This window comes from Mus pahari, chromosome 8 (genome assembly GCF_900095145.1).
Source record: "Mus pahari chromosome 8, PAHARI_EIJ_v1.1, whole genome shotgun sequence".
Lineage (NCBI taxonomy): Eukaryota > Metazoa > Chordata > Mammalia > Rodentia > Muridae > Mus > Mus pahari.
Window position 1 is genome coordinate 65808890 of NC_034597.1, and position 27535 is coordinate 65836424.

The window sequence follows — 27535 nt, forward strand, 5'->3', positions numbered from 1 at the left end:
TGTGTGTGTGTGTGTGTGTATCATTTATTGTTATTGTTGCTCCTACCACAGCAAACCATAAATGTGGTGGTCACAGAGCAGCTTTTGACTTCCGGTAGTCATTTGTCTATTTGTCTCCTTCCATCACATGGGTTCCAGAATCAATCAAACTCAGGTTATTCGGGTTTGTACAGCATTGTATTGAATCTGTCAGATTGTGTGTGTCTATGTGTGTGTGTTAATGGAGGGCCCTGAGCATGTTAGGTAATCATTGTATCACTGAGCTACATAAGGTAACCTACTTTAATTTCATTGCTGAATCATAGTATAAATTGTTGGAAGACATATTAAACTCAAGAATGGGAATTTCTGTTAAAATTGAATAGGCTATTTTAGCCAATGCCAGTAAATCAACTGAATGACAGAAAAACAGACTCTGTGATCTTTCTGGGTTAGCATAATGGAAAGATGTAATTACTGGCAAATTAAGTCATACTTTTCTTTGATACTCTTCCTAATGTCTGGTATGATAATGTCTGGAGATGTGTATTACAATGTGATTTAGAATCACAAATACCTTCTCTGTTTTGACCTTTTACTTTCTTAACTCAAGCAAAGTTTTCTGTATAGATACTTTTAATAAAAAGAAATACGAAATATTTTTAAATTTGTCTGGAAATAGTTACAGAATGATATAAAAATGATAAAAGTGGACAGTAGACTGTCTGCCATGAGTAGGAACTATATTGATGTCGTGTTGCTAAAAGACTAACCAGTAGACTTAGAAATGGTAAATAGCTTGCTGATCTCAATCCTCTTCATTTGGAAAACAGTGCAATAGAATAGAATTTTGTTTTCCAACTCTGTTTTTAAAGGCATATGAAGAGGTTCCAACTTCATTACTTTTTAAACTTGGGTTTTATCCATGAGTGCACTGTATTTGCACTATTTCTCCCCCTCCTTCTCCAACTCCTATGTCCTCCCACTCTTGGATTAAAGGCGTCTTCTATAGTTATTTTATGCACATATACACATTGATGTTGCTCTTTTTTAGTAGGTTTTTAGGATGTTTCTGATTATGGTGGTAATAGATAAATACTGAGATATTAGTGATTTAACGAAGCTACAGTTTCTCATATAGAATCAAAATGGATGTTTCTGGACTGGGACGATGACTTAGTCACTAAAGTGCTGTCCTGTAAGCATGAAGACTTGAGTTGGTGATCCCAGATGAACAGAGCACACATAGACAGATAGGCACGGTGATGTGCACTTGTAATCACTGACTGTAGAGACAGAGACAGGGAGGATCCCTGGAGCTTGCTGTCTGACCACTAGCCTAACTGGTCAACTCCTGGAGGGGGGCAGCCTTCACAGGGATGGCCGGCACATGAGCCTGCTCTGTATCCTCCACACACGAGCAAACATGCACCCTCTGACAGTGTTGAATGTCCTTAGACTTTGGAAGAAACTGAGAGGATGGAATCCTTAAGGGAAATACCTGCATGTTGCACCTGTGTAACTGTGGTGGACAGCAGCCTCGGGGAGGAGTCATTTCAGAGAATAAACTGTAAGAGTGTGGCTCAGCACTGGGCCAGAAGGAAAATGAGTGAACATCTCTAGTATGTGAAGTAATGTGGAGATACATTTTTGTCAACTGTAAGAGTGTGGCTCAGCACTGGGCCAGAAGGAAAATGAGTGAACATCTCTAGTATGTGAAGTAATGTGGAGATACATTTTTGTCAAGAATCCCTCTATGTTTTCATCTTTAAAATCTTAGCACAAATGACAAGCATTGTTGTTTCTCTTTAAAGTAGGCAAATGTTTAGAAAACGAGACATTTATTACCATTTTGTACATAAAGGGTTTCTGTAATCTCATAAATAATGTATTGATGTTTGGGGATACTGTGGTTGTTGGTAGAAGGCAAGGATGCAAAGATTTAGTCATCGGGTTTTAGGAATCTTTTAACTTGTGTAAGCAGCTGTTTCTATCTACATTAATAACAGAGGGATACGGACCAAGAAAGCTCAGTTCTCTAAAGGCTAACCATGAGTCAAATGCTTTTAATACTTTACCAGCAATTCTGAGGACTGTGCTATTTTAATTATATATCCAATGAATCTTGGGATTACAGAACTCAAGGTAATATGAAATAAGCTCTGATGAAACCACACCAAAAATATAAAAGCATAGGGATCCTTAAAATCCTGAGACAACACTGAATACCGAGAGTACATAGTATATTCAAGAGTGGCCACACAGTAAACAGGAATAAGTTTAATAGATACTAGGTTTGCAAATTGAGCACATTTGTAAGAATGTTGCATTGACAGGTTTGACTTAAAATTGAAAAATATCTGTGTAAAGACAATTTGGAGAAAAGATTGTCATGAACACTGAAAATGTTAAATATGAAGTTAGTAAAATGGTTGTGATTTTTTTTTTAAAGAAGACTACTTCAATATTAATAGTCAGTTTTTTAAAATGTTGTTTATTTATTTTTATTTATATGAGTACACTGTAGCTGTCTTTAGACACCCCAGAAGAGGGCATCAGATCTCATTACAGATGGTTGTGAGCCACCATGTGGTCACTGGGAATTGAACTCAGGACCTCTGGAAGAGCAGTCAGTGCTCTTATCTGCTGAGCCATCTCTCCAGCCCAAAATGGTTGTGATTTAAAGGAAAAGAACCCAGCTTGACAAATTTGAGATTCTGGGGTAGAAGGGTACTTCTACCAGATGGAAATGACAGGAATTTGAGATGATGAGATATTTGAGTGATGATATAAAACAGACAACTGTTCATGTTCAACAGCTCGTTGGTTGCTGGAAGGTGTTGAAAAAGATAAAAGTACCCAGATTTTGTAAAAGTAAATAAGTAAATTCCGAGCCATAATGTCTTACAGGTATCAATACAGAAAAGCCAGATCACCCAAATAGAAAAACAGTTATATTGACTCTTCTTTGTCTTTCTTATCTAAAGCTCTAAGTGCTTTGAAATAAAAGTCACTGATGGGGCTTTTAGGGATAAGAGTGATAACATGAAAATGCTGTTCAGTGCTGGACGTGGTGGCGCACACCTTTAATCCCAGCACTTGGGAGGCAGAGGCAGGTGGATTTCTGAGTTCGAGGCCAACCTGGTCTACAGATTGAGTTCCAGGACAGCCAGGGCTATACAGAGAAACCCTGTCTCGAAAAATCAAAAAAAAAAAAAAAGAAAAGAAAGAAAGAAAATGCTGTTCAGTTAAGCTTTGTGTCAGCTATAATGCCAAGTCAACCAGGTTTAAATATGTAAGGGATTAAGGTCACATAAAACTAAAGTGCCAAATGATAATTTGTACCTCAAAACCACTTATAAGGTATTGCATACTTAACCACGAAAGACAAAATTCCAGAATTTTAGGAGGCTATCTGTGTGATCTCAAGAGTTGGAAATGGTTTCTTAAGTGAGATTCAGAGATTTAGAAAGATGTTTCTGCTAGAGAATCCAATTTTAGCAAATTAAAGTNTTTTTTTTTTTTTTTTTTTTNGTTTTTCGAGACAGGGTTTCTCTGTATAGCCCTGGCTGTCCTGGAACTCACTTTGTAGACCAGGCTGGCCTCGAACTCAGAAATCCACCTGCCTCTGCCTCCTGAGTGCTGGGATTAAAGGCGTGCGCCACCACGCCCAGCTTGAGAAGCCAATTTTAGATGACGTAATTAGTTATACCCACTTTACTGTGAGCAAAACTAGTAACTGCCAAATTGATTAAAAATGTATAGCATCTATTTCAGGCAGGCCTACACAGTGAGGTTTTTTTCTTTTTTTAATAATACGATTCCCTGAGCTGCTTTTTGTTGTTGGCAGATGCCTGCATTTTGTCCATGTTCATTCCAGATGAAACACTGTAAAAGCTGCTGCTGCTGTGTGTGTGTGGTGGGGTGGTGATTTGCAATAACAGTGAAAGTATTTGTGATCACTTTTTTATGGCTTGCAAATACAACTTTTCTCCTGTTGTCGAGGTTGCTTGCTATAGTTCTACTTGTGGTTTATTGTGGCTAATAAACCATTGCCAAATGAAGTGTTTGCTCTCTTTCACGTTTTCTTCTAGGAACTTTAAATTTGGGGTTGTATGTTTCTGTCTTTAATTCAGTTTGAATTAACTAATTTCTGTGTATGATACAAGATAAAAATTAAGCTTTATTTTTGTGCATGGATATCTAGTTTTAAATGGTAGATATACAAAAGAACAGACATAGACTGTTGAAGTGTGTTAAGATCTTTATAAAGTTACTTTGGTTTAGTAATTATTCCTTTTGTAATTGGTTTCCTATAACAAGAGTGTTTTGAGACAGGGTCTTGCTCTTTGGTCATGATTGACCTAGAATTCCGTGAAATACAGACTGGCCTTGAATTCACTGTGGTCTTTCCTCAGCCACACAAGTGCTGGGATGACAGGCATCTATCTAGTCTATATGAACTAAAAAAAGAAAAGAAAAGAAAAGAAAAGAAAAGAAAAGAAAAGAAAAGAAAAGAAAAGAAAAGCAACTTTAGCATTTGTTCTTAGAATGCTATGTCTTTCCCTGAAACTCTTCTACTGCCCCTAACTCCTTAGAAACTACTCTTTAGAGTGATACAACTACTACGCATTGTTTTAAAAGTAAACTAAGTCAATTCTTTGCTCCTCTGTGTTTTTCCCTGGATATGGATTATTAGTATACAGCGTAGTAAAAGGACAAATAGAGTTGTACAGCGTTTAAAACACACTTTAAAACCATCCAGGTGGGGCTCCAGAAGTATTGAAACTTCTAATGATAGCTTTATGTACCTCCAGAAATTCAAAGGGCAACCAAAGTAAAAAGAAAGGGCCGCGCACTCCGAGTCCACCTCCTCCTATACTAGAAGATATCATTCTGGGGAAAAAATACAAAGAAAAGTATAAAGTGAAAGACAGGATAGAAGAAAAACCAAGAGATGGGAAGGACAGAGGACGGGATTTTGAAAAGCAAAGAGAAAAACGAGACAAGCCAAGGTAAGTAGAAATGTTTGGTCAGTATTTATGTGAACTCAAGATTCCTGACTATGCAGAAGCTGTGGGACATTATTATTATTAATTATTATAAATAATTATTATAATAATTATTGTAAATTATTACTGTTTTCAGCTGTGTATTACATTTACTAATTCCCACAGTGAGTTATGAGTTATACATTATTTAACTTCAAATTATTTAAGTGTGTTTAAGTGAAAGTTGAAGATGATAACCATATGAGATGTGTAGCATTGTGTGGATGGAGAACAGCGTGAGGCAGATCTCATGAGGCAGATCTCCAGAAAGGCATCCGTCCATCACACTGGAGCCTCCCACATACTGTTCTCATTATGTTTCTCTGAATTTAGTGACTTCAGACCTGTTACAAGTAGAATCATGCAGTCTTTGACTAGAATTTCATTTAGTATATTGTAACATATGGCAGAATTTTCTTCTTCGTAAGACTGAGTAATATTTCATGTGGCCCAAATCATACTTTCTTTATTCATCCCTCCATGGAGTGTGTGGTTTGCAAATAGTACTATTATAACCCTCGGCCTGTAAATACTTAGTCAGGAAATCATTGTCAACTCCTGTACATAAAGTTTTCCATTGTTTTCTTTTGAGGGTTATACTGGTTTGGTGTGTGCATTTGAAAGGCCATGTTGAGATTTAGTTTGCTGTCACATTAGTTGAAGTGACCGGGTTTTTTCCCCTTTGATTGATTCTGACATCTCTGTGGAAGGCCATCTGAGCATGTGTTTGGGGATTACTTCTGAGCACTCAACCACTGGACTACCTAGCTTTGTATGTGCTCCCATGTGCAAGCATGCACATGAGATAATACTCAAATTCATTAGGAAGGTCACTATGAATATGACAATGTTTTGCTTTTTAAATATATCTCTGTACTACATTTTAAATTCTGAAAGAGTTCAATCTTTTCAAAAGTTATTTTGGCTATTTGAGCTTTCCAAGGTTTCCATATAAATTTTAGGATAAAAATTTTTTTCTTGTAAGAATAAAAAAGCTACTGGAATTTTGAATGGCATTGGTTTTAGATTGCTTTCATTAGTGTGGGCAGCTTAATAAATCTGTAATCCATAAACACAGATGTCTCCTACTTGTTTCTGGTTTTGTTCGTTTCTTTCAGTAGTCTTTTGCCACCTTGTTTAGATTTATTCCTAAGTATATTATTTTGGATGCACTATAATATGTTTTCCTAATTTCCTTTTCAGATTAGTTCATTGTAGTATGCAGAGATAGAGCTGATGTTGCACCTTATTTCTTTTACAGCTTTACTGAACTCATTTATTCTAAGAGAATTTTATTATGGTTTTGTAGAATCAAGGTTTCCTACATACAAGATGCTATCATCTACAAATATTTTTACTTTTTTCTTTTCCATTTGATGATATTTATTTTTTTTTGGCTTAATTGCTGTGGCTACGATTTTACATACTACATTGAATAAGAAGGGCATCTTTGTTGGTGTCTTATAGGGAAAGCTTCAGTCTCTCTTTGTTCAGGGATGTATTAACTGTAAGCTTTTCATAAATGGCTTATTGATTCTCATCATTTGAGACAGGGTAAAACTATGTAACTCTAGCTAGCTTGGAACTTGCTATGTAGGCTAGGGTGGCCTTAAACTTTGTCTCCTGAATGCTGGGATTCAAGGCATGTGCTACCATGTTCAGCTCTATTGAGGACTAGTAAATGGTTTTGAATTTTCTCAAGATGTTTTGTGTATCCTTGTGTGATTGTTTCCTTATCTTAGTTCTTGTAGTATATTGTATTAGTCATTTTCACGATGTTAACCACTCTTGCTTTCCAGGAATAAATGCATGGAGTCATGGTATGTGTACATTTAACATACTGTTCAAATTACTTTGCTAGTACTTTGTTGAAGATTTTTGTATCTATATTCATTATCTTCTTGCTTTATAAAATTTGTAAAATACAAATTTGATGAGAGTCAGATTCATTCTTGATCAGTTTTCAGATTCTTTAAATTTAATTATTCCCTTGAAAAAGTATGATTCTTTACAGAGATCTGCCCCCCCCCCACCCACCCCCAAACACTTGGAATTGGTAAAGAATTAAGGAAGTAGGAAGATGGCTTGATGTGTGAGAACATTTGGTCTGCAAGCATGAGGTCAGTTATCAAGTGCCAACAAAATGAGAGATGGCTGCACATGTCTGTAACCTCACCATTATACAGAGAGCTCTCTAGCAGATGCAGTGACTCCTCATTCATTGAGAGCCTTCTGAAGGCAGTAAGGCAGGGATTGATAGAGGAAGTTACTCAACATTCCTGCTCTGGCCTCCTTATGCATCCCTTCTCTAAAGAAGGATTTTATAGAGGAACTAAAGGAAAGTCACAGAAAAGGATACAACACTCACTTTCTGCTGCAGACCCCCAAACTCTGACCGCCAGAGACAGGGAAAAATGACACAAACGCCAAGGCAGGTTCCAAACAGATTTCTTCTTTATCTCTTCGAGCAGCTTTTTCCTCTCCCTCACACCTAACCCTCTCCCAGCTCCAACTCAACCCAACTGGACTTTTCTCCTGCTTGCCCCCCACTGAACTGTTGACAGCTGTCCTACAGCATTCTCCTCTCTCCCTACGGGGCGCATCCTGTTGTTCTCAGTCCTCTGAGCTCCTTCACAACAACATTCCCCCCCTTGCCTGGGTGCATCCTGTTTTTAGTCCTCTGACCTAATCCCTTCCGCCTCTCCTGGATCTGGTCAGAGTTCAGCCAGGGCGCTTGGTGATTGTCCAGTAACTGGGCAGGCAGTACAGTACAGCACAGGATCCTCCGCACAAGCTCAGCAGGCTCAGGTTCTTGCAGCCAGGGAACACGGGGCTTGGCACACCCGCTCCCCACCACTTTCCATGACAGATATGAGCTTCTTAACGAGTGGCTAGCCTCTTCTTTTTGAGTTTTAGTGTAATCAAAATATTGAAGCTGCAGGAACAGGACAGACGTTTTACTTGGCTCTGCTTCTGCATAAGGCACTAAGCTAGTTACTTGTTCTCTAACTTTTTTTTTTCAGCTGCAAAATATGTGTAATATACTAAATTGGGTTCACATCAGGATTAAATGAAGGAATAATTCTTCAGACTAAACTAAAAAATGTTCAAAAAATACAAACATTCCATTTTTCTACCGGAATGCTAGAAACTTGGGATTATGTTCTAGTATTGGGTGGATTCTTATCTCCTGTTCTCAGTGGAAATGCTTGTGTCGTTGTACTGTGTTCTAGAGTGACCCACCTTCTTTGTTTAGTGCACACCTTTTATATAAGCAGTGCATATGAGGACTAGGGTTCAGGCAGGCTCTCAGCCATACGTGCCACTTCCTGTTTTGTGGTCTTTCTGTTTTCAAAACAAAATGATTCTTGGTCATTGTTGCTGCTGGTGCCTCTTCCTTTGGGGGGGGGGGGGAATGAGGGGAGCGACTGGATCTCTGTTATATAGCTCTGGCTGGCCTAGAACTCACTCTGTAGACCAGGCTGGCCTGGAACTCACAGAGATCTACCTGTCTCTGCCTCCCAAGTGCTGGGATTAAAGGTGTGGGCTATCATGCCTGCCTAGTCATTGACTTTTAAAGTAGTAGCAGAGAGAAAAATGTAAGGATCTTAAATCAGCGTTTTTCTGAAGTTTAAAGGGATATATGAGAAGAAAATATGGTTAAAATGATAAAGCCATTATTTGGCAAGAGATTAGTGTTCTGACCTGAACTGTAGTTTTTCTTCCATGATGTAGGCACCAAGATCTGATAGATAGAAATGGACTATATGATATGTCTTTAAAGATAGTGTGGATTAATTAATACTATAGGTGTGTGTGTGTGTGTGTGTGTGTGTGTGTGTGTGTGTTCTTTGAGCCAGTCATCAAAGAATATTATAGGTACCCTTGAATCAGTCTTTTTCCTTATTTTTTAAAATTTTTTTCTCATACATTACATTCCAGCCTCAGTTTCCCCTCCCTCCACTTCTTCCACCTTTCCTCTCCCCTAGATTCATTCCTCTTCCATTTCTCTTAAGAAAGAAAGAAAGAAAGAAAGAAAGAAAGAAAGAAAGAAAGAAAGAAAGAAAGCCTCTCAGATGTGTCCACCAAAGATGGCATAATAAGTTACAATAAGACAAGGCACAAATCCTCATATCAAGGCTGGATGAAGCAATGCAGCAGGAAGAAAACGGTCCCAAGTTCAGGTTAAAGTCAGAGATACCCACCCCACTCTCGCTGATGGGAGTCCCACTAGAACACAGTGATATACAACCATAGGTGTATACAGAGGACCTGGCCCAGACCCATTCAGGGTTGGTGTTTGTCACTTCAGTCTTTAGTTGGTTCTGTGGCCTTGTTCTTGTGATGTCCTTGACTCCTCTGGCTCCTACAGTCCTTCCTGTCCCTCCTTTGCAAAGGTTCCCCTGGTTTGCCTAATGTTTGGGCCTGGTGGATCTCTGCATCTGCTCCTATCAGTTACTGGATGACACTCTTTGTTGACAATTGGGCTAAGCACCAGTCTATGACTATAATAGAAAATAATTTAAAATATCTTGGAATAACTCTAACCAAGCAAGAAACTTCATATCTTTAATTTATGTTAAAAACTTGAATCAGTTTATTGCACGATACACATGTCTTAAATGATAACTTCTGCCTTTGAGATCCTTCAGTCTTTGGATGGAAAACTAGACTGTGACAGAAGTGATACTGTAGGTCCAGGCCAAGCCAGTCCTTGTTTTCATGGGTGAGCCACAGGAACAGATGCCATGGCTCATCTTCTCTTCATCTTGGTCTTGCCACAGAAGGAGCAAGTGTGCTTGACGTGCTGGCTGATTTCAGTTTTCTTCACTATTTTCCAGAGGGAGTTACCATAGCAGGTCCTATATTTCCCAATGATTCCGATCTTTCATTTAGCCTTGTCACTAGAACCTAAGCCCAATCCTGGAGAGGACCATTTGAATCAATTTTAACTGTGACCCAGAAAGAAACTCAGAACCCATAGTTTAGTGGCAATTTTCAGTTTTTGATTTTTAAAATTTGTTTTTTATATAATTACATTATTTCCCCCTTCTGTTTTCTTTCTAGAAACCCTCTTGTGTGTGTGTGTGTGTGTGTGTGTGTGTGTGTGTGTGTGTGTGTGTGTTCCTAACTACATAGTACAACCTTTTTAATCTGTATAATGATACTTGTATATATATTTTCAGGGCTGAACATTAGGTATTAGATAACCAGTTGGTGTCCTTAAAGATGATTTCTCCTGCTTTGAGTATTTGTTCTTTGCCTATAGTTGTTTGTCTAGGGTTCAGGCCTCATGAGCTCACCCTTGTCCATGTTAGTAAGTCTCTTGGTGTCATCCTTGTTCAGATCATGTATAGGCAGTCATATTGGTGAGAAGTAATTTCTGACGTTTCTAGGAGCTACAAACTCACAGCAAACTGCTTGATCCTCAGGTTCTTATAGTATTCCCAGTCCCTCTTCTGCAGTGATTGCTGAGCCATGGGGACAGGAGTTGTGTTCAGGGTGTATCAGTTGGGCCTGAGCTCCACAATTCTGCATTTTGATTAGTTGTGGTCTTCTGTAATGGTCTCTTGTACTTTGGGTATAAGGACACATGTTTATAATGCAGTTAGGGATTGCGTGTAAAGTTATGGGTTATAATTTCATCTCTAAGATCTGTTCTAGAGCTTTTGTTTGCACCTGAAAATCAGGTAAAAGACAATGAATGCCCTTGTAATTTTATAGCACTGTGAATTAAAGTCTATCCTAGTTATTACCTATACTTCCGGTTTTAACCTTATATCCCATCTTATTTATGCATTTTTCCTCGGCTGGAAGTGACAGCTCTTGAACAAGCTTCCTGTTGTTTTTATTCATAGGTCTTCCTCCCCGGGACAGCACCATTCTCCTCTGTCTTCTAGACATCACTCCTCATCCTCACAGTCAGGGTCATCTATTCAGAGACACTCTCCTTCTCCTCGACGGAAAAGAACTCCTTCCCCATCCTACCAGAGGACTTTAACTCCATCTTTAAGACGTTCTGCCTCTCCTTATCCAACCCATTGTCTATCTTCTCCTCAGAGAAAGCAAAGTCCTCCAAGACATCGCTCTCCAATGCGAGAGAAAGGGAGGCATGATCATGAACGGACTTCACAGTCACATGATCGGCGTCACGAAAGGAGGGAAGGTAAACTCTGTATATGTACTTTTTCTTTTTCAAAGAGTTTTTATACTTTATACTTGCACATCCACATTTATCATTATGTAAGGACTAGAAGAAGATGGTGTTGTGTTGAGTCTTCTGTAACATGCAGGCTGCAGCAATAGCAAATGCTTAAATGTAGAGAAATGCAAAGTGTTAAGTATGCACTAGTGAGCACTTAAAGGTATATAAGTTGGTGCCACCTTCTATGATATTAATGAGTACTTTCAGCCTCCTGAGTGTTAAAATATCACTTTCTATTTCTTGATGTGTTTTAAAAAAACAAGGAGAAAAATGAGCTGGGGACTTGGCTCAGTGATAGATGATTTGTGAATCTATAATATTCAGTCCCCAGCACTATAGAACAGACAGACAGACAACCCAAGGAAGGTAAAAGGAAGGAAAGCAGAAGATAAATGATCCAAGTTTAAAAGTACCAGAGATGTTTGATAAAGGCGGGGAGCCAGGGGACACTCCCAGGTCAGCCAGGTCAGTGCAGCTAACCCATGAGATTTCCAGGAATAATGGAAGTAAGCAATGGCTGGGAGTGTAGCCCAGTGAGAGTCCATGTGAGAGTCCTAAGCTTGATGCCCCAGCAGGCAATAGAACAGTTTTCCAGATCCCTGAAAACTTAAGTTCAGGCTGGATCTGCTCTCCCAGTTCAGGCTAAGATGTTATATAGAATAATAGTTCTCATCTCTTTGTGTGCTTTGTGTTTGTGTTGTCCACATGTATACATGTTCATGTGTGTGTGTGTGCACGTACTTGTGCAGTTGGCTGTACATGTGTGCATGTGGAGGCCAGAGTGTATATCCATCATTTGTCTTCCTCCTATTACTTATTTTTGAGACCCTATCTCACTGAACCTCAGCTCACTCACTGAGTAGGCTGGACAGTCCCAGGGATAGTTTTGTCTTTACCTTCCAAGAGTCATGATTACAGGTGGGTGCCACCACACCTGGTTAGACCTGGTTTAATTTTGTCATTTACCCTTATTCTCTCTTTTTCTGTTTAAAACATGAATCTTTTTGTAATAAAATGTTAAGAGCTCTGTGTGAAATATGTCATCTAGTTCCCTGAAACTATAAACAGAATTAGAGTTGTTTCCAAAACTGTGTTACAGAAACTCGAGGCAAAAGAGATAGAGAAAAGGACACCAGAGAAGAGCGAGAGTCTGAACATGACCACAGGGATGACAGAGAACCACGAGACAGCCGGGACCGGAGAGACACAAGAGACCGCAGGGAACTTAGAGACTCCAGAGACATGCGGGACTCCAGAGAGATGAGGGATTATAGCAGAGATGCCAAGGAGAGCCGTGATCCCAGAGATTCCCGGTCAGCTCGGGATGTCCATGACTACAGGGACCGTGAAGCTAGGGATGCTCATGCTCGAGATGTTCGGGATGCTAGGGATACTCGGGATATTCGGGATGTCCGTGATGTGCGGGATGTCCGTGATGTCCGCGATGTCAGGGATGCTCGCGATGTCCGGGATGTCCGCGATGTCCGGGATGCTCGGGATGTCCGGGATGTACGGGATGTTCGGGATGTACGGGATGCACGAGATGCTCGGGATGGTCATCGAAAGGAGGATGTATACCAGGAAGAAGCCCGCAGTTATGGCAGAAACCACCTGCGAGAAGAGAGTTCTAGAGTTGAACTAAGGAATGACTCTAGAAATGAGTCTCGAAGTGAAATTAGAAACGATCGGATGGGCAGAAGTAGGGGGAGAGGTCCAGAACTGCCTGAAAAGGGTAAGGTTTTTGTCATGTTAGTGAACCATATCTCATATAGACTATACAAAAGTGTTGAATAGCTAAGGTTTCTTTTCTAAATGCATGATTACTTATATTTATTGTTAGCGTTTAAAAGAATAATTTGATGTCAGTTGAATTCCGTATTGGAATTACTAACTTGAGCAGAAAAACCTAAGGGGAATTGGGTAAGTCATGCCCACTATACTTAGTGATATAGAGTACTACGAAAATTGTCTTCAGACAGTTTGGGTTCTCTGACCAATGTAGTTTTTGCTTGTTTGTTTTTTTGCTTGTTTTTCTAACTGTTCATAACATTTTAGAGTATAAATAAATAAATAAATAAATAAAACTTTATACTGTCTTGAGGAAAGATTATGACTGATAAGCTTGTTACATAAAGTTTATCTGTTAACTATTTTTTAAACTTCCTTTGTATAGGAAGTCGAGGAACAAGAGGTTCCCAAATGGATAGCCACAGTAGTGGCAGCAACTACCATGACAGCTGGGAGACTCGTAGTAGCTACCCTGAAAGAGACAGATACCCTGAGAGAGACACTCGGGACCAAGCAAGGGATTCTTCCTTTGAGAGAAGGCCTGGAGAGAGAGAGCGTCGGGATAACAGAGAACGAGGTTTGTCAATAGAGATACAGCCTTTAGTGCTTAACAGCTGGGAAATTGTTCCTTAAATTGATATCAAGTCACATTTAGCATGAAATACAGTTTAGGATCCATACTTGGTAACATATTTGAAGCTATTCATTTAATCTTTGTGTGTGTAGGAGTGTGTCATTAGCTACCAGCACCTAATAAAAGCATCTGAAGAACTGGGGTTGCGCTATTGCGTGTAGTAGGTAGCTCCTTAAAGAATATGTTATTGTGTACCTTTATCAGGCAAGCCCCTGCAGTTGAAGGACCTGGCTACTCAATAATTAGCTGTTGCAGTAAGAGATCAGCTCAAGAAGGGGGTGGGGGTGAGGGAGAGGGAGAAGAAGAAGAAGGAAGGCAGGGAAAGAGGGAAATTGAGAAAACAGGGCAAGTGTGTTGATAGTTCTGAGGTGTGTCCAGAAAATCAAGATGCTCATATTCTATCCTGAGAGTCTGTACTTGGTATAGCTAATTTATTTTGTATATCTCAAGTAGAAATTTCCTGATAATCTATTAAATGATCTTATAAATTTGTGTTGAAGCTGGATTACTAGAAAGTTCATAAGGATTAGATGCAGAATAAGAGTCTCTTTGATACTATCTACTGACTTTAGCTTTGTTTATTAAACATCATGAAAAGATATTTATGCAAAGGTGTAAAGGTAAGAGAAATAGCTAGCTTTGCAAGATGATAAGTCCTATTGAGAATAAAGAGTAGGTACAAATTCCCAAAGATGGGTGGTACTTTACCATGTCCCAGAGTATGAAAGAAACTGGCATGGCTATAGTTTGGTGAGCAGGGGGAAGATGGAGAGAGGTTAAGAATGGATATAGACTCTGGTGTACCTTGTCTCACTTTAATACAGGCAGACAGCTGAGATGGGATGATTGCCAGGACTATGTAAAATTCTGTTAGCCAAAGTAACAATTCTGTGAAATATTGTGAAAGCTCCCTTAAGTAGAGAGGTCAGCTTGCTGGAAGGAACACTGAGAAAGAGTAGAATGGTCTGGTGCATAGGCAGCCATGTAGGCCTGAGAGACTCATCTGCTCCCAGGTAGCAGGCAGGGAGGTTACGAGGTTGGAGTGTGGTCTCCTGTAAAGGCAGCCGGAGCAGAGACTAAAGAGGGCCTATAGCACAGACTGTAAACAACCTAGGTCAGACTGGAATGGTCAGATTTCATTGCTTTCCACTGCTTACAAATAGCTGCTTATAAGCATGCTGATCCGAGTTTCTATGAGAAACATACTGTGCATCTGCCTGGGAAACTGAAGGCAAAGATACCGACCCCTTAGACTATTGATGATGTCATCCTCTGACAGAACTGAGGAAGTTCTGCATTAATGTGGCACCTGTAGAGACGGACTGGAAAGTAAAGGAGTGTTAGAGTAAAATCACTGTTCATATGTAGAATGGGATTGGGAAGAACATGAAAACACAGCTTTGAAGAATAAATACATTTTTGGGGAGAGATCTGAAGGAAGACAGTTTGGCATGTTACTGTAGTGTTTATAGATCCTTTGTATTTTCCTTTAAGATGGGAAGTTTTGGTTGGGATTAGAAATGTTTCATTTGCCCTTCAAATGAGTGGAGTCCAGCTCCTGGTGCTACTGCACTAGAGATTACTGATAAATTACCAAATTGGTTTTTTGTTTTGTTTTTTTCAGGTTATTTCATAATGGTGATTTTAGTTATAACTACTAAACCAGAAATTCCCCCTAATATAGATCTGCTGCAAAAAAGTTATGATACAATACATGCATATAAAGTTGTAATGGATTTCAGCAAGAGTAACAAAGAGTAAGGAGGACAGACTTTTGGCTCCAATAGGCTTGATTAACTGGCAAAGTTACCAGAATCACTTTCACACCACTGGGACTGCTAAGTTTTTAAAGAAGGAGCAATAAAGACTCAGTAGGATTTCACTGGGTTTGAACTTTAAACTTGTATGAACTTTTGAAAGGGGCCAGTAAACTCTGTGGAGGAATTTAAGAGAGTCTTGTCTTGTTTGCTTTGTTTTCATCAGGGATAAGGCAAATTCAAGTTACTGTGTTGAACCTAGAAATATTCTAATACTATCTACTTAACAGACATTGTTGTCGCCAGTCTGTTGAGCATGATGTACCATGGCTTATTGAGCACCAACCAGTAACCATGGTTATATAGCTTGAGAGTGGTCTGCAGAGTACTGTGTCCTTGGTCCCATGGCTATGTGGAGAGAAGAGCCTGTGCCGTTCATTCCCCAGGGTACAGGTTTAATCCAGACTAGTTTCTTATTGAGCAGCATGTATCCAGTTTCTCTGTGGGACTTGTATATGATTAGGGGAGGGAAGCACTTAAGAGGCAATGAGTCAGTTATTTTAAATGATATGTCATTTTGTAAATTTAATAATTTTAATGTTTTTGGGCATCAGTGCCCCAAATTCTAGCTTATTAAGAATTAATATTGCAGCTGTAAGTTTTAAACATTGGTTTGTTCTTTATTTTCTCACATTATAGCTGTGTTTTGGTATGTGTATATTTGGGGCTGAAATTAGAGCTGTGACTTATAAGGGAAATGTTTTCCTTCAGCTCCTATGTTCTACACCTCCTGCTGTCCCTATCCTTTGCCACCAGTTTTCTCAGGTCCTGCTGGGGGACAGAGAAGATAAGAGGTGAAGGGTAGAGATGGCAGGAATGAAGTAGTGGGCTGAAGGCAGAATAGCAAGCATGTAGGATAAAATCAAGGATGGATTGCTACAGGGTGGATGTTTGTGGGAAGCAGAAAGCAAGGTAGCTAGAGGGCAAATGAACATCATCTTTAAGAAAGTAGTTGTTAAAGATTCAGACTGTAAGTGTAATACTTGATCTATACTTTGTTGCTGCTGATACTCTATACTCAGATACAATTTAAGACTTACCTATAGGATATCTGACAAATCAATCACTGACAAACTTGATTTTTATTGTAGATCAAAGACCAAGCTCACCTATTCGCCATCAGGGAAGGAGTGAGGAGCTTGAGCGAGATGAAAGAAGAGAGGAACGAAGAATAGACAGAGTGGATGAGAGACGAGATGATAGGGTCAGAGACAGAGATAGGGATCGAGAGCGAGAAAGGGAGAGGGAGCGGGAGCGGGAACGAGAGCGGGAGCGAGAAAAGGAAAGAGAAAGAGAACTAGAAAGAGAGAGAGCTAGAGAGCGGGAAAGAGAGAGAGAGAAAGAGAGGGAGAGGGAGCGAGAACGAGAGAGAGATCAGAGAGATCGTGACCATGATCGAGAGCGAGAAAGAGAGAGGGAGCGAGAGAGGGAAAAAGAACGGGAGCGAGAAGAGAGAGAGAGGGAGAGAGAAAGGGAACGGGAACGGGAGAGAGAGAGGGAACGGGAGCGGGAGAGAGAGCGAGAACGGGAGCGGGAGAGAGAGAGGGCCAGAGAAAGAGAAAAAGAAAGAGAACGGCAAAGAGAGTGGGAAGATAAAGACAAGGGACGCGATGACCGGAGGGAGAAGCGCGAGGATATTCATGTTCGAGAGGACAGGATCCCCAGAGACAGCCACGAGGAGAGGAAGTCCAAGTAAGGAGAGTGGGACCTCAGTTGAGAAGAGCCCGCCCACCCGGGCTTTGTGGGTGTTTGGTATTTTGCTCTGCTCTGCTCCACTTGCCTGTACTGCAGTCACTTCATGGGTATGTGTGGATACACCCTACAGACGTGTATTTGATGAATTTGCCAGGCTGTGGTGACACATGGTTTTAATCCAGCACTCATGGGCAGAAGCAGGTGGATCTCTGTGAGTTCAGGGCAGCCAGAGCTGCATAGAGAAGCCCTGTCTCAAACAAACAAACAAAAAAGAATAATGAATGCAAACCTCAAATATTGTAGGCAAATGGACATTTCTCTTGAATTTTGTCTCTTAAGACTAAGATTTTTAAGTCTTTATCTGTTATATGGTTCCATGATTTGATTAATATTTTTCGTGTATCTATTGTCTAATAGTAGCAAGTTTTTCTGATTTTTTTTTTTTTTCATATCTAACCCACCTAAAAATTGAACCTAGAAATTTAGGAATGATGCTAACCAAACAATAGTTACATGGGACTAATAAATGCCTTCATATTTTCATTGCTTGTTTGTCTCAGTGCCCTGAACTTACCTACAACTTTTTAGGAAAACATTGTTTCATGTAGTTTTGCTGAGTTACCATAGTGTTTGTTTTATTATTCTAATGGTTCATATGCTCATATGAGTGACCCTGTTCATATGGTCACTCATCTATGTAAGGAACTGTTATTCTTTCTCACCTTTTTATCCTGGTATCTAGAAACAGTGTTAACATTTAATGGGGAAAAAAAAAAGTCAGAATTTAATGAGCATATAAGATAACACTAGAATAATTTACACAGGTTGTTTAAGCCACTAAGTTGAAGTTTAGTTATAAAAACAAATATGTAAGCACATGAATTATCTTTTGTTGTTGTTGTTTGCCATTAAGCAAGTGACTTGGTTCTTTGATGATGAAAGGGATTTTTACAATGTACCCAGTATGCCCACGTGCTACTAGATTTATCACATCATTAGTTTAGCTCACTTTAGTCATATAAGAGGGGCTTTTACTTTTCTCTCAGTTTCAGATAGGAGAACTTTGGTTTGGGGACTATAAGGAACTTACTTAGGTTGCATGAAGTTAATCTGGCTGTAAGCCACACTCACAGCTTTTGAACTCCTTACATAACTCTATAGAGTTTTTAATCCTCTTCTCAGCATGAGGCATATAAAATTGACCAATTGTATTACAGAAGACATTAGTGTATTGATTTCTCTGCTGTATGTTCCCAGCTTGGAGTATTTAGATCTGGCAAGTTTCCCATGAGTGTTTCATGTGTGTGTGAAGAGGAATGTCCCTGTGGAGTTTTAACTCACAGATGTATGTTTTAGCAAATAAAGAAACTTTATTAAAAGCCCAGATGTCCTTTCTGAGTATAGCTCTGACAGCGTTACTTTCTGTAATTGTACGTTCTACTTATGTGAAGTAGCACTGGTCAAAAGCAGAGTACAGAAGTCTTTTTTTTTTCCCATGTGGAACATTATAACTTCTGTTTGTCCAAATTTAGGAAGCGCTATAGAAACGAAGGGAGTCCCAGCCCCCGGCAATCCCCCAAGCGCCGGCGGGAGCATTCTCCTGACAGTGACACCTACCACAGCGGGGATGACAAAAGTAAGTAGTTGTATTCTGTCTGTGCATGCTCATTGTGGGCATGAGTCAGTCCATCCTCTGACCGATGAGCCAGACTTCTTAGATTGCCCTTGTTCTATGCTGTTAAGTGTTTCCTTATGTGATGGAGTGTGTAAGGAATACTGTTTTTACACCAGGCTACTATCTTTCCTAATATTGGTTGTTAGAGATGTGTTTTTATTTTTATTCCCATTTTGAAATGAAAACTGAGTTTGAACTTTGAATGTGATGTGTTCTATTTACTGATCTAATGAAGCTGTGACTACTTTTATGTTTCTGTATAGATGAAAAACATAGACTCTTGAGCCAGGTTGTTCGGCCACAGGAATCTCGTTCTCTCAGCCCATCCCACCTCACAGAAGACAGGCAAGGTAGATGGAAAGAGGAGGATCGTAAATCAGAAAGAAAGGAGAGTTCCAGGCGCTACGAAGAGCAAGAACTCAAAGAGAAGCTTTCTTGTGGCGACAGGCAAAGGGAGCAGGTCGAAAGCATGGATGGCTCGAGAGTGCGCGCCCAAGACCTCCTCAGCCATCGCCAGGCTGAAGACCGAGACCGTGATGGGTCTGAGCGAGTCCACGATGAAAAGAAAAAAGCAAAAGCCCCGAAGAAACCTGTAAAGAAAAAGAAGGAGGAGGATGTTGGAATAGAGAGGGGCAACCTTGAGACACATGAGGATAGTCAGGTGTTTTCACCAAAAAAAGGTCAGAAGAAGAAAAACATCGAAAAAAAGCGTAAAAGATCCAAGGGTGATTCTGATGTTTCTGACGAAGAGGCAGCCCCACAGAATAAGAAGAAGAGAGGTCCACGCACACCCCCTCTGGCCATCAAGGAGGAGCTGATTGACATTTCCACTGACAAGGATGGCATCCTCGAGGATCCACTGAAGAAAGAAGATACAGCCTTTAGTGACTGGTCCGATGAGGATGTGCCTGACCGCACAGAAGGGATGGAAGCTGAGCACACCGCAGCCACTGCCACTCCTGGTAGCACCCCTTCTCCGTTGTCTTCTCTTCTCCCTCCTCCGCCCCCTGTGGCTGCTGCCAGTACTGCAGCCACTGCTCTTTCCTCCTCAGCTGTTTCTGCTACCACCTCTGCCACCGCTTCAAGCTCTGCTGCCACCTCCAATACCAATGGCAGTGAAGACTCACATAGAAAGTGCCACAGGGCACGAGGGGAGAAGGTAGAGGTATCTCATGTGACCCTAGAAGACACACCTCATCGCAAGCTGGTGGATCAAAAGAGAAGCAGCAGTCTGGGAAGCAATCGAAGTCACCGCAGCCATACCTCTGGTCGCCTACGCTCCCCGTCTAATGATTCTGCTCATCGAAGTGGGGATGACCAGGGTAGTCGGAAGAGAGTGCTCCATAGTGGCTCCAGGGATAGAGAGAAAACAAAAAGCCTGGAAATCACAGGAGAGAGAAAATCTAGGATCGATCAGTTAAAGCGTGGAGAACCCAGTCGAAGTACTTCTTCAGGTAATAAATTGAGTTGTGATCCTGTTGTTCTCTTATGGAGAAACATGAGTTGTGATCCTGTTGTTCTCTTATGGAGAAACATATACAGTGGGTCTTCGTGGTGTGTTACTGATCAGGCTCGTGTGTTTTAACTATCTTTCTCTCCGCCGCCTGCAGTTTTGACCATAGAAAATATGATAGGGAAGGAGTGGAAGACTAGAAAAATCAGCTGTGTCAGTGCCTAGGCTTGTGTGTGTGTTACAGACGCTTTGGTCAGTAGTGAAAATAGATAAGGACAGTGGAGAAAACATTTTAATTAGCACTGTAAAAAGTACATTTTTTCTTCAAAGTGAGTTTGGATGTATGAAATTACAGATGTAGAAAAATATAAGTATATAAACAGAACATGTAGAAAATAGAAACGTTATAAATTGTGAGGGACTGTAAAATAAGCATTCTGCTCCTGTTTCTGTGTTAACTTTACTCATGTGCACTCGCTTCAGATCGCCAGGATTCCAGAAGCCATAGCTCAAGAAGGAGCTCTCCTGAGTCTGATCGGCAGGTTCACTCAAGGTCTGGGTCATTTGACAGTAGAGACCGACTTCAAGAACGAGATAGGTATGAGCATGAGAGAGAGCGGGAGAGGGACCGGAGAGATCCCAGACAGCGGGAATGGGATCGCGAAGCCGAGAAAGAGTGGCCTCGGACCAGAGACCGAGACAGACTTCGGGAACGAGAGAGAGACCGGGACAGAAGGAGAGACTTGGACAGAGAAAGGGAGAGACTGATCGCTGACCCCACGGAAAGGGACAGAGAACGAGAGAGAACTTTTGAGACATCTCAGATGGAATCTGGGAAACGAAGTGAAATCAAATTAGAGAGTGAACATGAGAGAGATCTGGAAGGCAGCTCCCGGGACTCCGTGGCCTTGGACAAAGAAAGGATGGACAGAGACCTGGGCTTTGTGCAGGGATTTGAAGATGTGAGTAAAGCCGAGAGGACAGAGAGTCTGGAAGGTGAGGGCGCCACTCTTCTGTTGTCTTCCCCATTCCTTTTCCAGTTTTCTGTTAAAGTCCTCCGTGAATGAGTAGATGAACTGATGCGCTGTGACAGTGGAAGTAGATGGATGAGTTAGGGGAGCCTGTGAGAGTAAAGATGTGTTCATCTCAGTGGTCGTCCAGGCGGCTTTCTCAGAGAGCTTAGCTTAATGAGGTAAACAAGTAGTGACTAAGACAGGAGGTGGGGAGCAGAGCTCCACAACAGTCACTTCCATCACTGCCTTTAAAAGTTGACATAAAGATCACTTAGTTGCATAACTTATGCCCTGTAATAACATTACATCTTATTCTTACATGTTAAAACATGATCAGCTCAGCATGATGGCTCACACCTACGGAGCTGCCTCCAGGAAGGAAGGCTGAGGCCGGAGAGTCAGGTTCCAGTCAGCAGTCAGCCTGGTCTATAAAGCAAGGCCTTGTCTCAACATGTGACAAAAATTGAAGTGGAGCATTAAATAGCCGTTAGTGATTCCTGCTTGCTAGGGCAGTAGAAGAAGAGCGTGTTGTAACCCCACTCCCAAAACCTCCTGAGTGGCAGGTAAACTGAGGAAGCCTGACGGCATCCTCTGCTCTTCAGTCAGAATACTGGGCCACATCAACCAGTGACCCAGGCAGAAGCAGGCTTAAGTCCGTGGAGCCCTGGTCCCCACTGGCTCTCCCGCTACCTTTCACTCCTACTGTGTCAGGCAAACTGACTCACTGAGGGGTGAGGGATAGTGACTTTAGTTAAAAGAAAGTTATTACAACCAGTTCAGTTTGTTAGAGTTCAATTCAGTTTAATTATGTAGAAAATCTAAACTTCCTTTAAAACCATGACTTATATATCTCATATTATTTATGCTCAAAATTAAGGTGAAATGTAATAAGAAAGCTAAGGTAGAAATGCCCTTAAGTCAAGTGTGTGCGTGCGTGCGTGCATGCGTGTGCATGTGTATGTGTGTGTGTGTGTGTGTGTTTAAAACAGGTGTTACTAAGCTGCCTAATCAGAATGCCAAGAGATGTAAGCAGTCACTTTTTAAATTAGTGGATTTTACTATGAGTCAAATTCTGTCTATAGCAGTTTAAAAGTAATAAAACATCCTTGTTTGTGAATTCATGCCCAGGCCACAGACAAACTGACTCTGGCATGTCTGGTCTCTCATCCTTCTTCAGCCTCCTTTTTTCCCTTTGTCATCTCCTTCTCGCTCTGACAAAAGAAACATAATCTATTACTTGCCTTCTGGAGTTTTCTCTGCTAAATACAGCTGCTCTTTGAGCCTCCACTATGCTGTGTCTGTAAGCAACCCTGCGCTGTATCAGAATGGCTTTCCCATGGTTTCCTGCTGTTGATGAATTCCGTCCTTTGTCATCAGGACTATGTCAAGACACACCATGCTGTTCATGCTTATTAGCCTGTGTGTGCACTCTCCACCTAATATTTCTTGGTGAACTATATGTACCTCAGGTTAACAAGAAATGGCTTCTGAGAATTCTTTGGAAATTCTGCCTCCCAGACTCTTCAGTTTTACTGTCCAGATTTACGTCATTGTTCTGACATAGCCTTTCATTTCAATTTAGCAGATTATAAGATTTTGTTTTGTTTGGGTTTCTTAATTTGATTGTTTTGTTTTGCTGTATAATAGCATTGGCCTGTATAGTAAAATTTAGAAAGGTGGATTGTTACATCTGTTGGTTGTATAACTTCCGGTATGCCTGTTTTTTCCATTTAAGAAAACATCTAAGTTTCCATCACATTACATTCTCATCTCAATTTGGAGTATAAGTAGCATCGGGTCACAAGTTATGGTTCTAATGGAAGTGCAGCCTTAGGATCTAATTGAATATAATTGAACTAGTCATTATAATAGGTCTTTTAGGACTGGAGTCACTGCCTTCATCCTGAATATTTTATTTGTTTACTGTGACCACAGATAAAAATGCTGTATCATGTAAATATTTTACTCAGCTTATGGTAGAAAAAAGTGAGTGAGATAAACTTGTGTGTACATTTATTTTTACAAATTTATTAGTATAATAATATTAGAATTGTTTGCCTTGGAGATGAATTGGTGGAGAATAATCAGTAAACCATTGTTGGGGGAGGAGGCTCTGCTGTGGAAGAGGTTCAGGAGACCACGGTGGTGCAACTTTCATGAGGTATTACACATGGTGGCGTGAGCTTTTCAGTGATGCACATGCCTGAGACTCACCAGTGCTTCCATGGTCCACTCAGCTGAGAACAGCACCAGGGCCAGCATCTGCTGCTGCACCCAGCAACCAGCTCATGATCTAGTTGGCAGTACTGCAGCTGCTGTACCTGTGAACTGTGCCTCAGGGCACACGCTGTGGCTCTCCATCGATGGAGGCGTTGGTAGTGGTCAGAATGCCTTCTACCTTATGCCAGAGGCTCAGAGCCAAGCTGGTGTAGCAGCAATCTGGGAGTCATTGATTTTAGAGCTAGAGTATGCCCGGAACTAGGGTAACAAAGTGGATTCATCTAACCAAGATTTTCAATCTGAAGAAATCAAAAGTCAGTTCTGGAAACCAACCAAGTTACATAGCATAAAAATGTAATTGGTTGAGAAGGTATAAAATCCTAGGTTACACTTTTCTTGTTAGGAACAGCTTCATTACTCAGCATGGCCAAAGAAGGACGTTTATGGAAGTCCACTAAAGTGTCCTGCAGTGGCCTCACAAACCAGCATATGTTGCTACTACTGAGAATAATTGAGTACATAAAGGGATTTTCTTTTGAAAAGTAGAAAAACTATTAGAATTATTAGAACTACTTTATAGCTTCAAACTTTTTATGCTGCAGATGAATACCCATGAGCCTGTTGTTACAGTTTGAAAACAAGGGCTATAGATCCATAAAATATGTAGCTTAGAAATAATTAAGCATATTTATAGTTTGGGGACTGGGTTTACAACTAACTCAGCAGGAAATAAAAGCTTAGCCAGGGAATAGTGGGGGAAAGTCGATAAAAATAACAAAATAGGATTTATACTACTGATGCCAACAAGACACTTTGGTAGTAGATTACAGCATTCTTCCAAAAATTTTATTCAGTAAGGAAAACATTGAGACAGAAGTGGAATGGAGAGTTAGTAGAAATGAAATGCATTTTCATATCTGTGCTCACAGCTAAAAAGCTCATATAATGAGCTAAATATCATAGACTAAGATTTAGCTTATACTGTAGTTTAAAATAGATTTGCAAGTTTTTAAAATGAGTTTATTTGGGTGAAAAATTACTATTGCCTTTAGAAATTAGATTTTCTTAAATGTTCAGGTGTTATTATTGAAAATTAACAGACAAAAAGAAGACACGAAGTAGGAGGGAACGTGTTGAGGAAGAGCTCCAGCAGAAGGAAAGGAAGGAAGGGAGGCAGGGGTGAAGTGGCACAGTTGAGTGTGCACGTGGACGAGCTGTCAGCATAGCGACCTACTCAACATTATCTAAGACTTTAATTGGGGCCTCACAGCACGTTTGTATATTGCTGCTATATTGTTAATATTCAGAATGTGACTAGTAAAAAATTTCAGGTTAACGTATCAAGTGTTTGACTTAGAAATGTAATTTTCTGGTTAAAATAATAAAACAAACTTTTTTATGGCTTATTATTATGCCCAGTGCTATCTGCCTTTTAATTCCACTTTTAGTTTTTATAACTCTCTTTTAGTTTTTATTTATTTATTTTTGACATGAACTTCCTTTGTCTGTTTAGCAGGAGATGACGAATCCAAGTTAGATGATGCACATTCATTAGGATCTGGTGCTGGGGAAGGATATGAGCCCATCAGTGATGACGAGCTAGATGAAATTCTGGCAGGGGATGCAGAAAAGAGAGAGGACCAGCAGGAAGAAGAGAAGATGCCAGGTAACACGCTGCAGAGCTCAGAAGTGCAGTGTGGGGAAAATGCATGCTTTGTTCTGTTCTGCCGTAAGAGGTGGTAAGGGGCATTTAGCTCTTCCCATTAATACAGACGCACGTGCAGTGTGTGCATCTGTATTCTTAATTGACACTCCCTGTGGAAGCATGTCCTAGGGAAGAGCAGAATTGTAAGAGTTCTTTTCCAGAGTTTAAGATTCATATCATCTCACCCAGAACCTCACTACATCCCAGCTGCTTGCCAGTGTCCACTATGGCAGGTATGCAATGCAGGACTTCACAACTGCAGTGGGCTCAGCCAACTTTTTTAAACAACTTTCAAAAATAGACGTAGCTGAAGTTTGTTTGAGCACAGCTGATATAGTTCCTTTTCTGAAATGTGTCCATTCTGTGACTGTTGTCTTACTGTGCTGCCTGTGTCCCTTGCCTGGCTCACTCGAGTGAGTACTGGGAAGCAACACTCCTGACCGTTTATTTTCGTGTTGGAGACAGGCTCTCATGTAGGCACTCCAAGCTGACTTTGAACGCCCTGCATAACTGTCAGTGACCTGCCTGCACCTCCCCAAGCCCCAGGTTACAGGCATTGCCTGTTGTTTTGTTTTCTTGTTGTTCTTACAATAAGGAGTTACTTGGCTTGGTCTGGATCTGTATAATATTCTTATTTCCTTTGACCTTTTATTTCCTAACTTATAGATATAATTTGTCACATCCTCTGCAGTAGATTGTCTGCTGTGTGTTACTAGTCACTGTGTTACTCTTTTATATTCAATCACTTATCTTTTTGTTGGATGGGCATATGCCACGGGGCATGTGTGGCACTCAGAGGGACAACTTTTCCTAGGCAGTTCTCTGTCCTCCATGTGGGTTCCAAGAATCAGGCTGAGGCTGGCAGCTCTGACTACAGGCACCTTTACCTGATGAGCCTCCTCAGCAGCCTCAGACGGCCGTTTCTTAATATAAAGTAAAGTCCTCTTCCGTTCCTGAACTATTTTACAGATCCATTAGATGTAATAGATGTGGACTGGTCTGGACTAATGCCAAAGCACCCGAAAGAACCGAGAGAGCCGGGGGCTGCACTCTTAAAGTTCACACCTGGAGCCGTTCTGCTCCGAGTTGGGATTTCTAAAAAGTTGGCTGGTTGTGAGCTCTTTACCAAAGTTAAAGAAACATGTCAACAACTTCTAGAAAAACCCAAAGGTAACTTTATTTTGCCTTAACTGTATAACATGCTGTAATTATTAGTGTGTTCTTGGGAAGGATTCCATTTGGTTGTCTTGTAGAACTTGTGCTCTAGGAACAGTTTTAAGGAGTTATTTATATTATATTAATTCTTAAGTTCAAGAAAAGCTTAATTCTGACAAAAACACGAGAAAAATAAGAAAATGAACTTTCTATATCAAAAATGTTTTTGAAGGCTGGAGGTTTGTCTCAGTGACTGAGTGTAAGCAGGACTTAGCAGCCTTAGACTCAATTGCAGCCCCACAGAAAAGAGAAAATTGCTTTTTAACACAGAAGTTCCAGTGTCAGAATACACAGCTTTGCCCAAGGCTAAACAAAGCAGTTCAGGATGTCGGTATTTTTTTTCCTAAGCAAATAATGGATGACTTCACAACCTTTTCACCTGGTAGCAAGCACAGGAATGTACCCAAGTGCAAAGTCTAAGTGAAGCCTTTCATAGAATGGTTTAGCTTGGTGGGCAGGGTCGCTGCTGTGATCCAGAGAGCACCCTGCTTGTCACCTAGTCTCTGTCTGTTGCTGTGGGTTGTGGGTGGAGTACTCACAGCACCGAGGTCTTTGGACTGCAGTGAGGGGCAGACTAGTGCGAGCAGTGCCTAGAACGGAGTAGTGTTGTGCTCTGACTGTTAGTATTTACTCAGAAAGTATTTCACCGTATCACAACAACTTAGCAAAACTGAACCTTTTAATGTATGGATATGGGTGGTTTTGTTCTGATGTTTGTTTTGTAGATTACTAAAACTTTTGTCAACAAGAGACTGAGCAGATTCTTAAATAAGGGGAGGGAGAAAAGGTGAAGGCACCATTACTATGTTTGTTTTGGCTTTTTTGTTTGTTTTTTTGTTTGGGGGCAGGAATTGTTTTAAAAGTGTCATGAGCCTGTGTCCTTTTGCCTAGTTCCATAATCAGTAAAATTTCTTAATTTTAAGACTACTAATTTTGTAATTGTGAACATTTTGTAACCTGAAAAATGATCTGAAGGTTCTTACCACATTCTTTTCACTTTGGTTAGATCTATGGCCCGGGGGGGGGGGGGACGACTCCTCTAACCCCTGTTTTTTTGTCTACTTTATCCCATCCTAATTTTTTAA

General features: G+C 40.6%; 1 protein-coding gene across 2 annotated transcripts in view; it reads left to right on the forward strand.

The window, feature by feature from the left end:
- The window catches only part of Zc3h13 (zinc finger CCCH-type containing 13), a 62508-nt gene that overhangs the window by 29290 nt on the left and 5683 nt on the right, over positions 1-27535 (forward strand). The window contains exons 8-17 of one of the 2 annotated variants that reach the window (XM_021203342.2): positions 4797-4994; positions 10889-11196; positions 12335-12967; positions 13409-13600; positions 16566-17166; positions 18702-18805; positions 19108-20298; positions 20781-21293; positions 25044-25196; positions 26205-26405. In XM_021203342.2, the coding sequence (XP_021059001.1) occupies positions 4797-4994; positions 10889-11196; positions 12335-12967; positions 13409-13600; positions 16566-17166; positions 18702-18805; positions 19108-20298; positions 20781-21293; positions 25044-25196; positions 26205-26405 (4094 nt within the window). The remainder of the gene's footprint in view (positions 1-4796; positions 4995-10888; positions 11197-12334; positions 12968-13408; positions 13601-16565; positions 17167-18701; positions 18806-19107; positions 20299-20780; positions 21294-25043; positions 25197-26204; positions 26406-27535) is intronic. The other variant, XM_029541575.1, reaches the window with a different exon arrangement.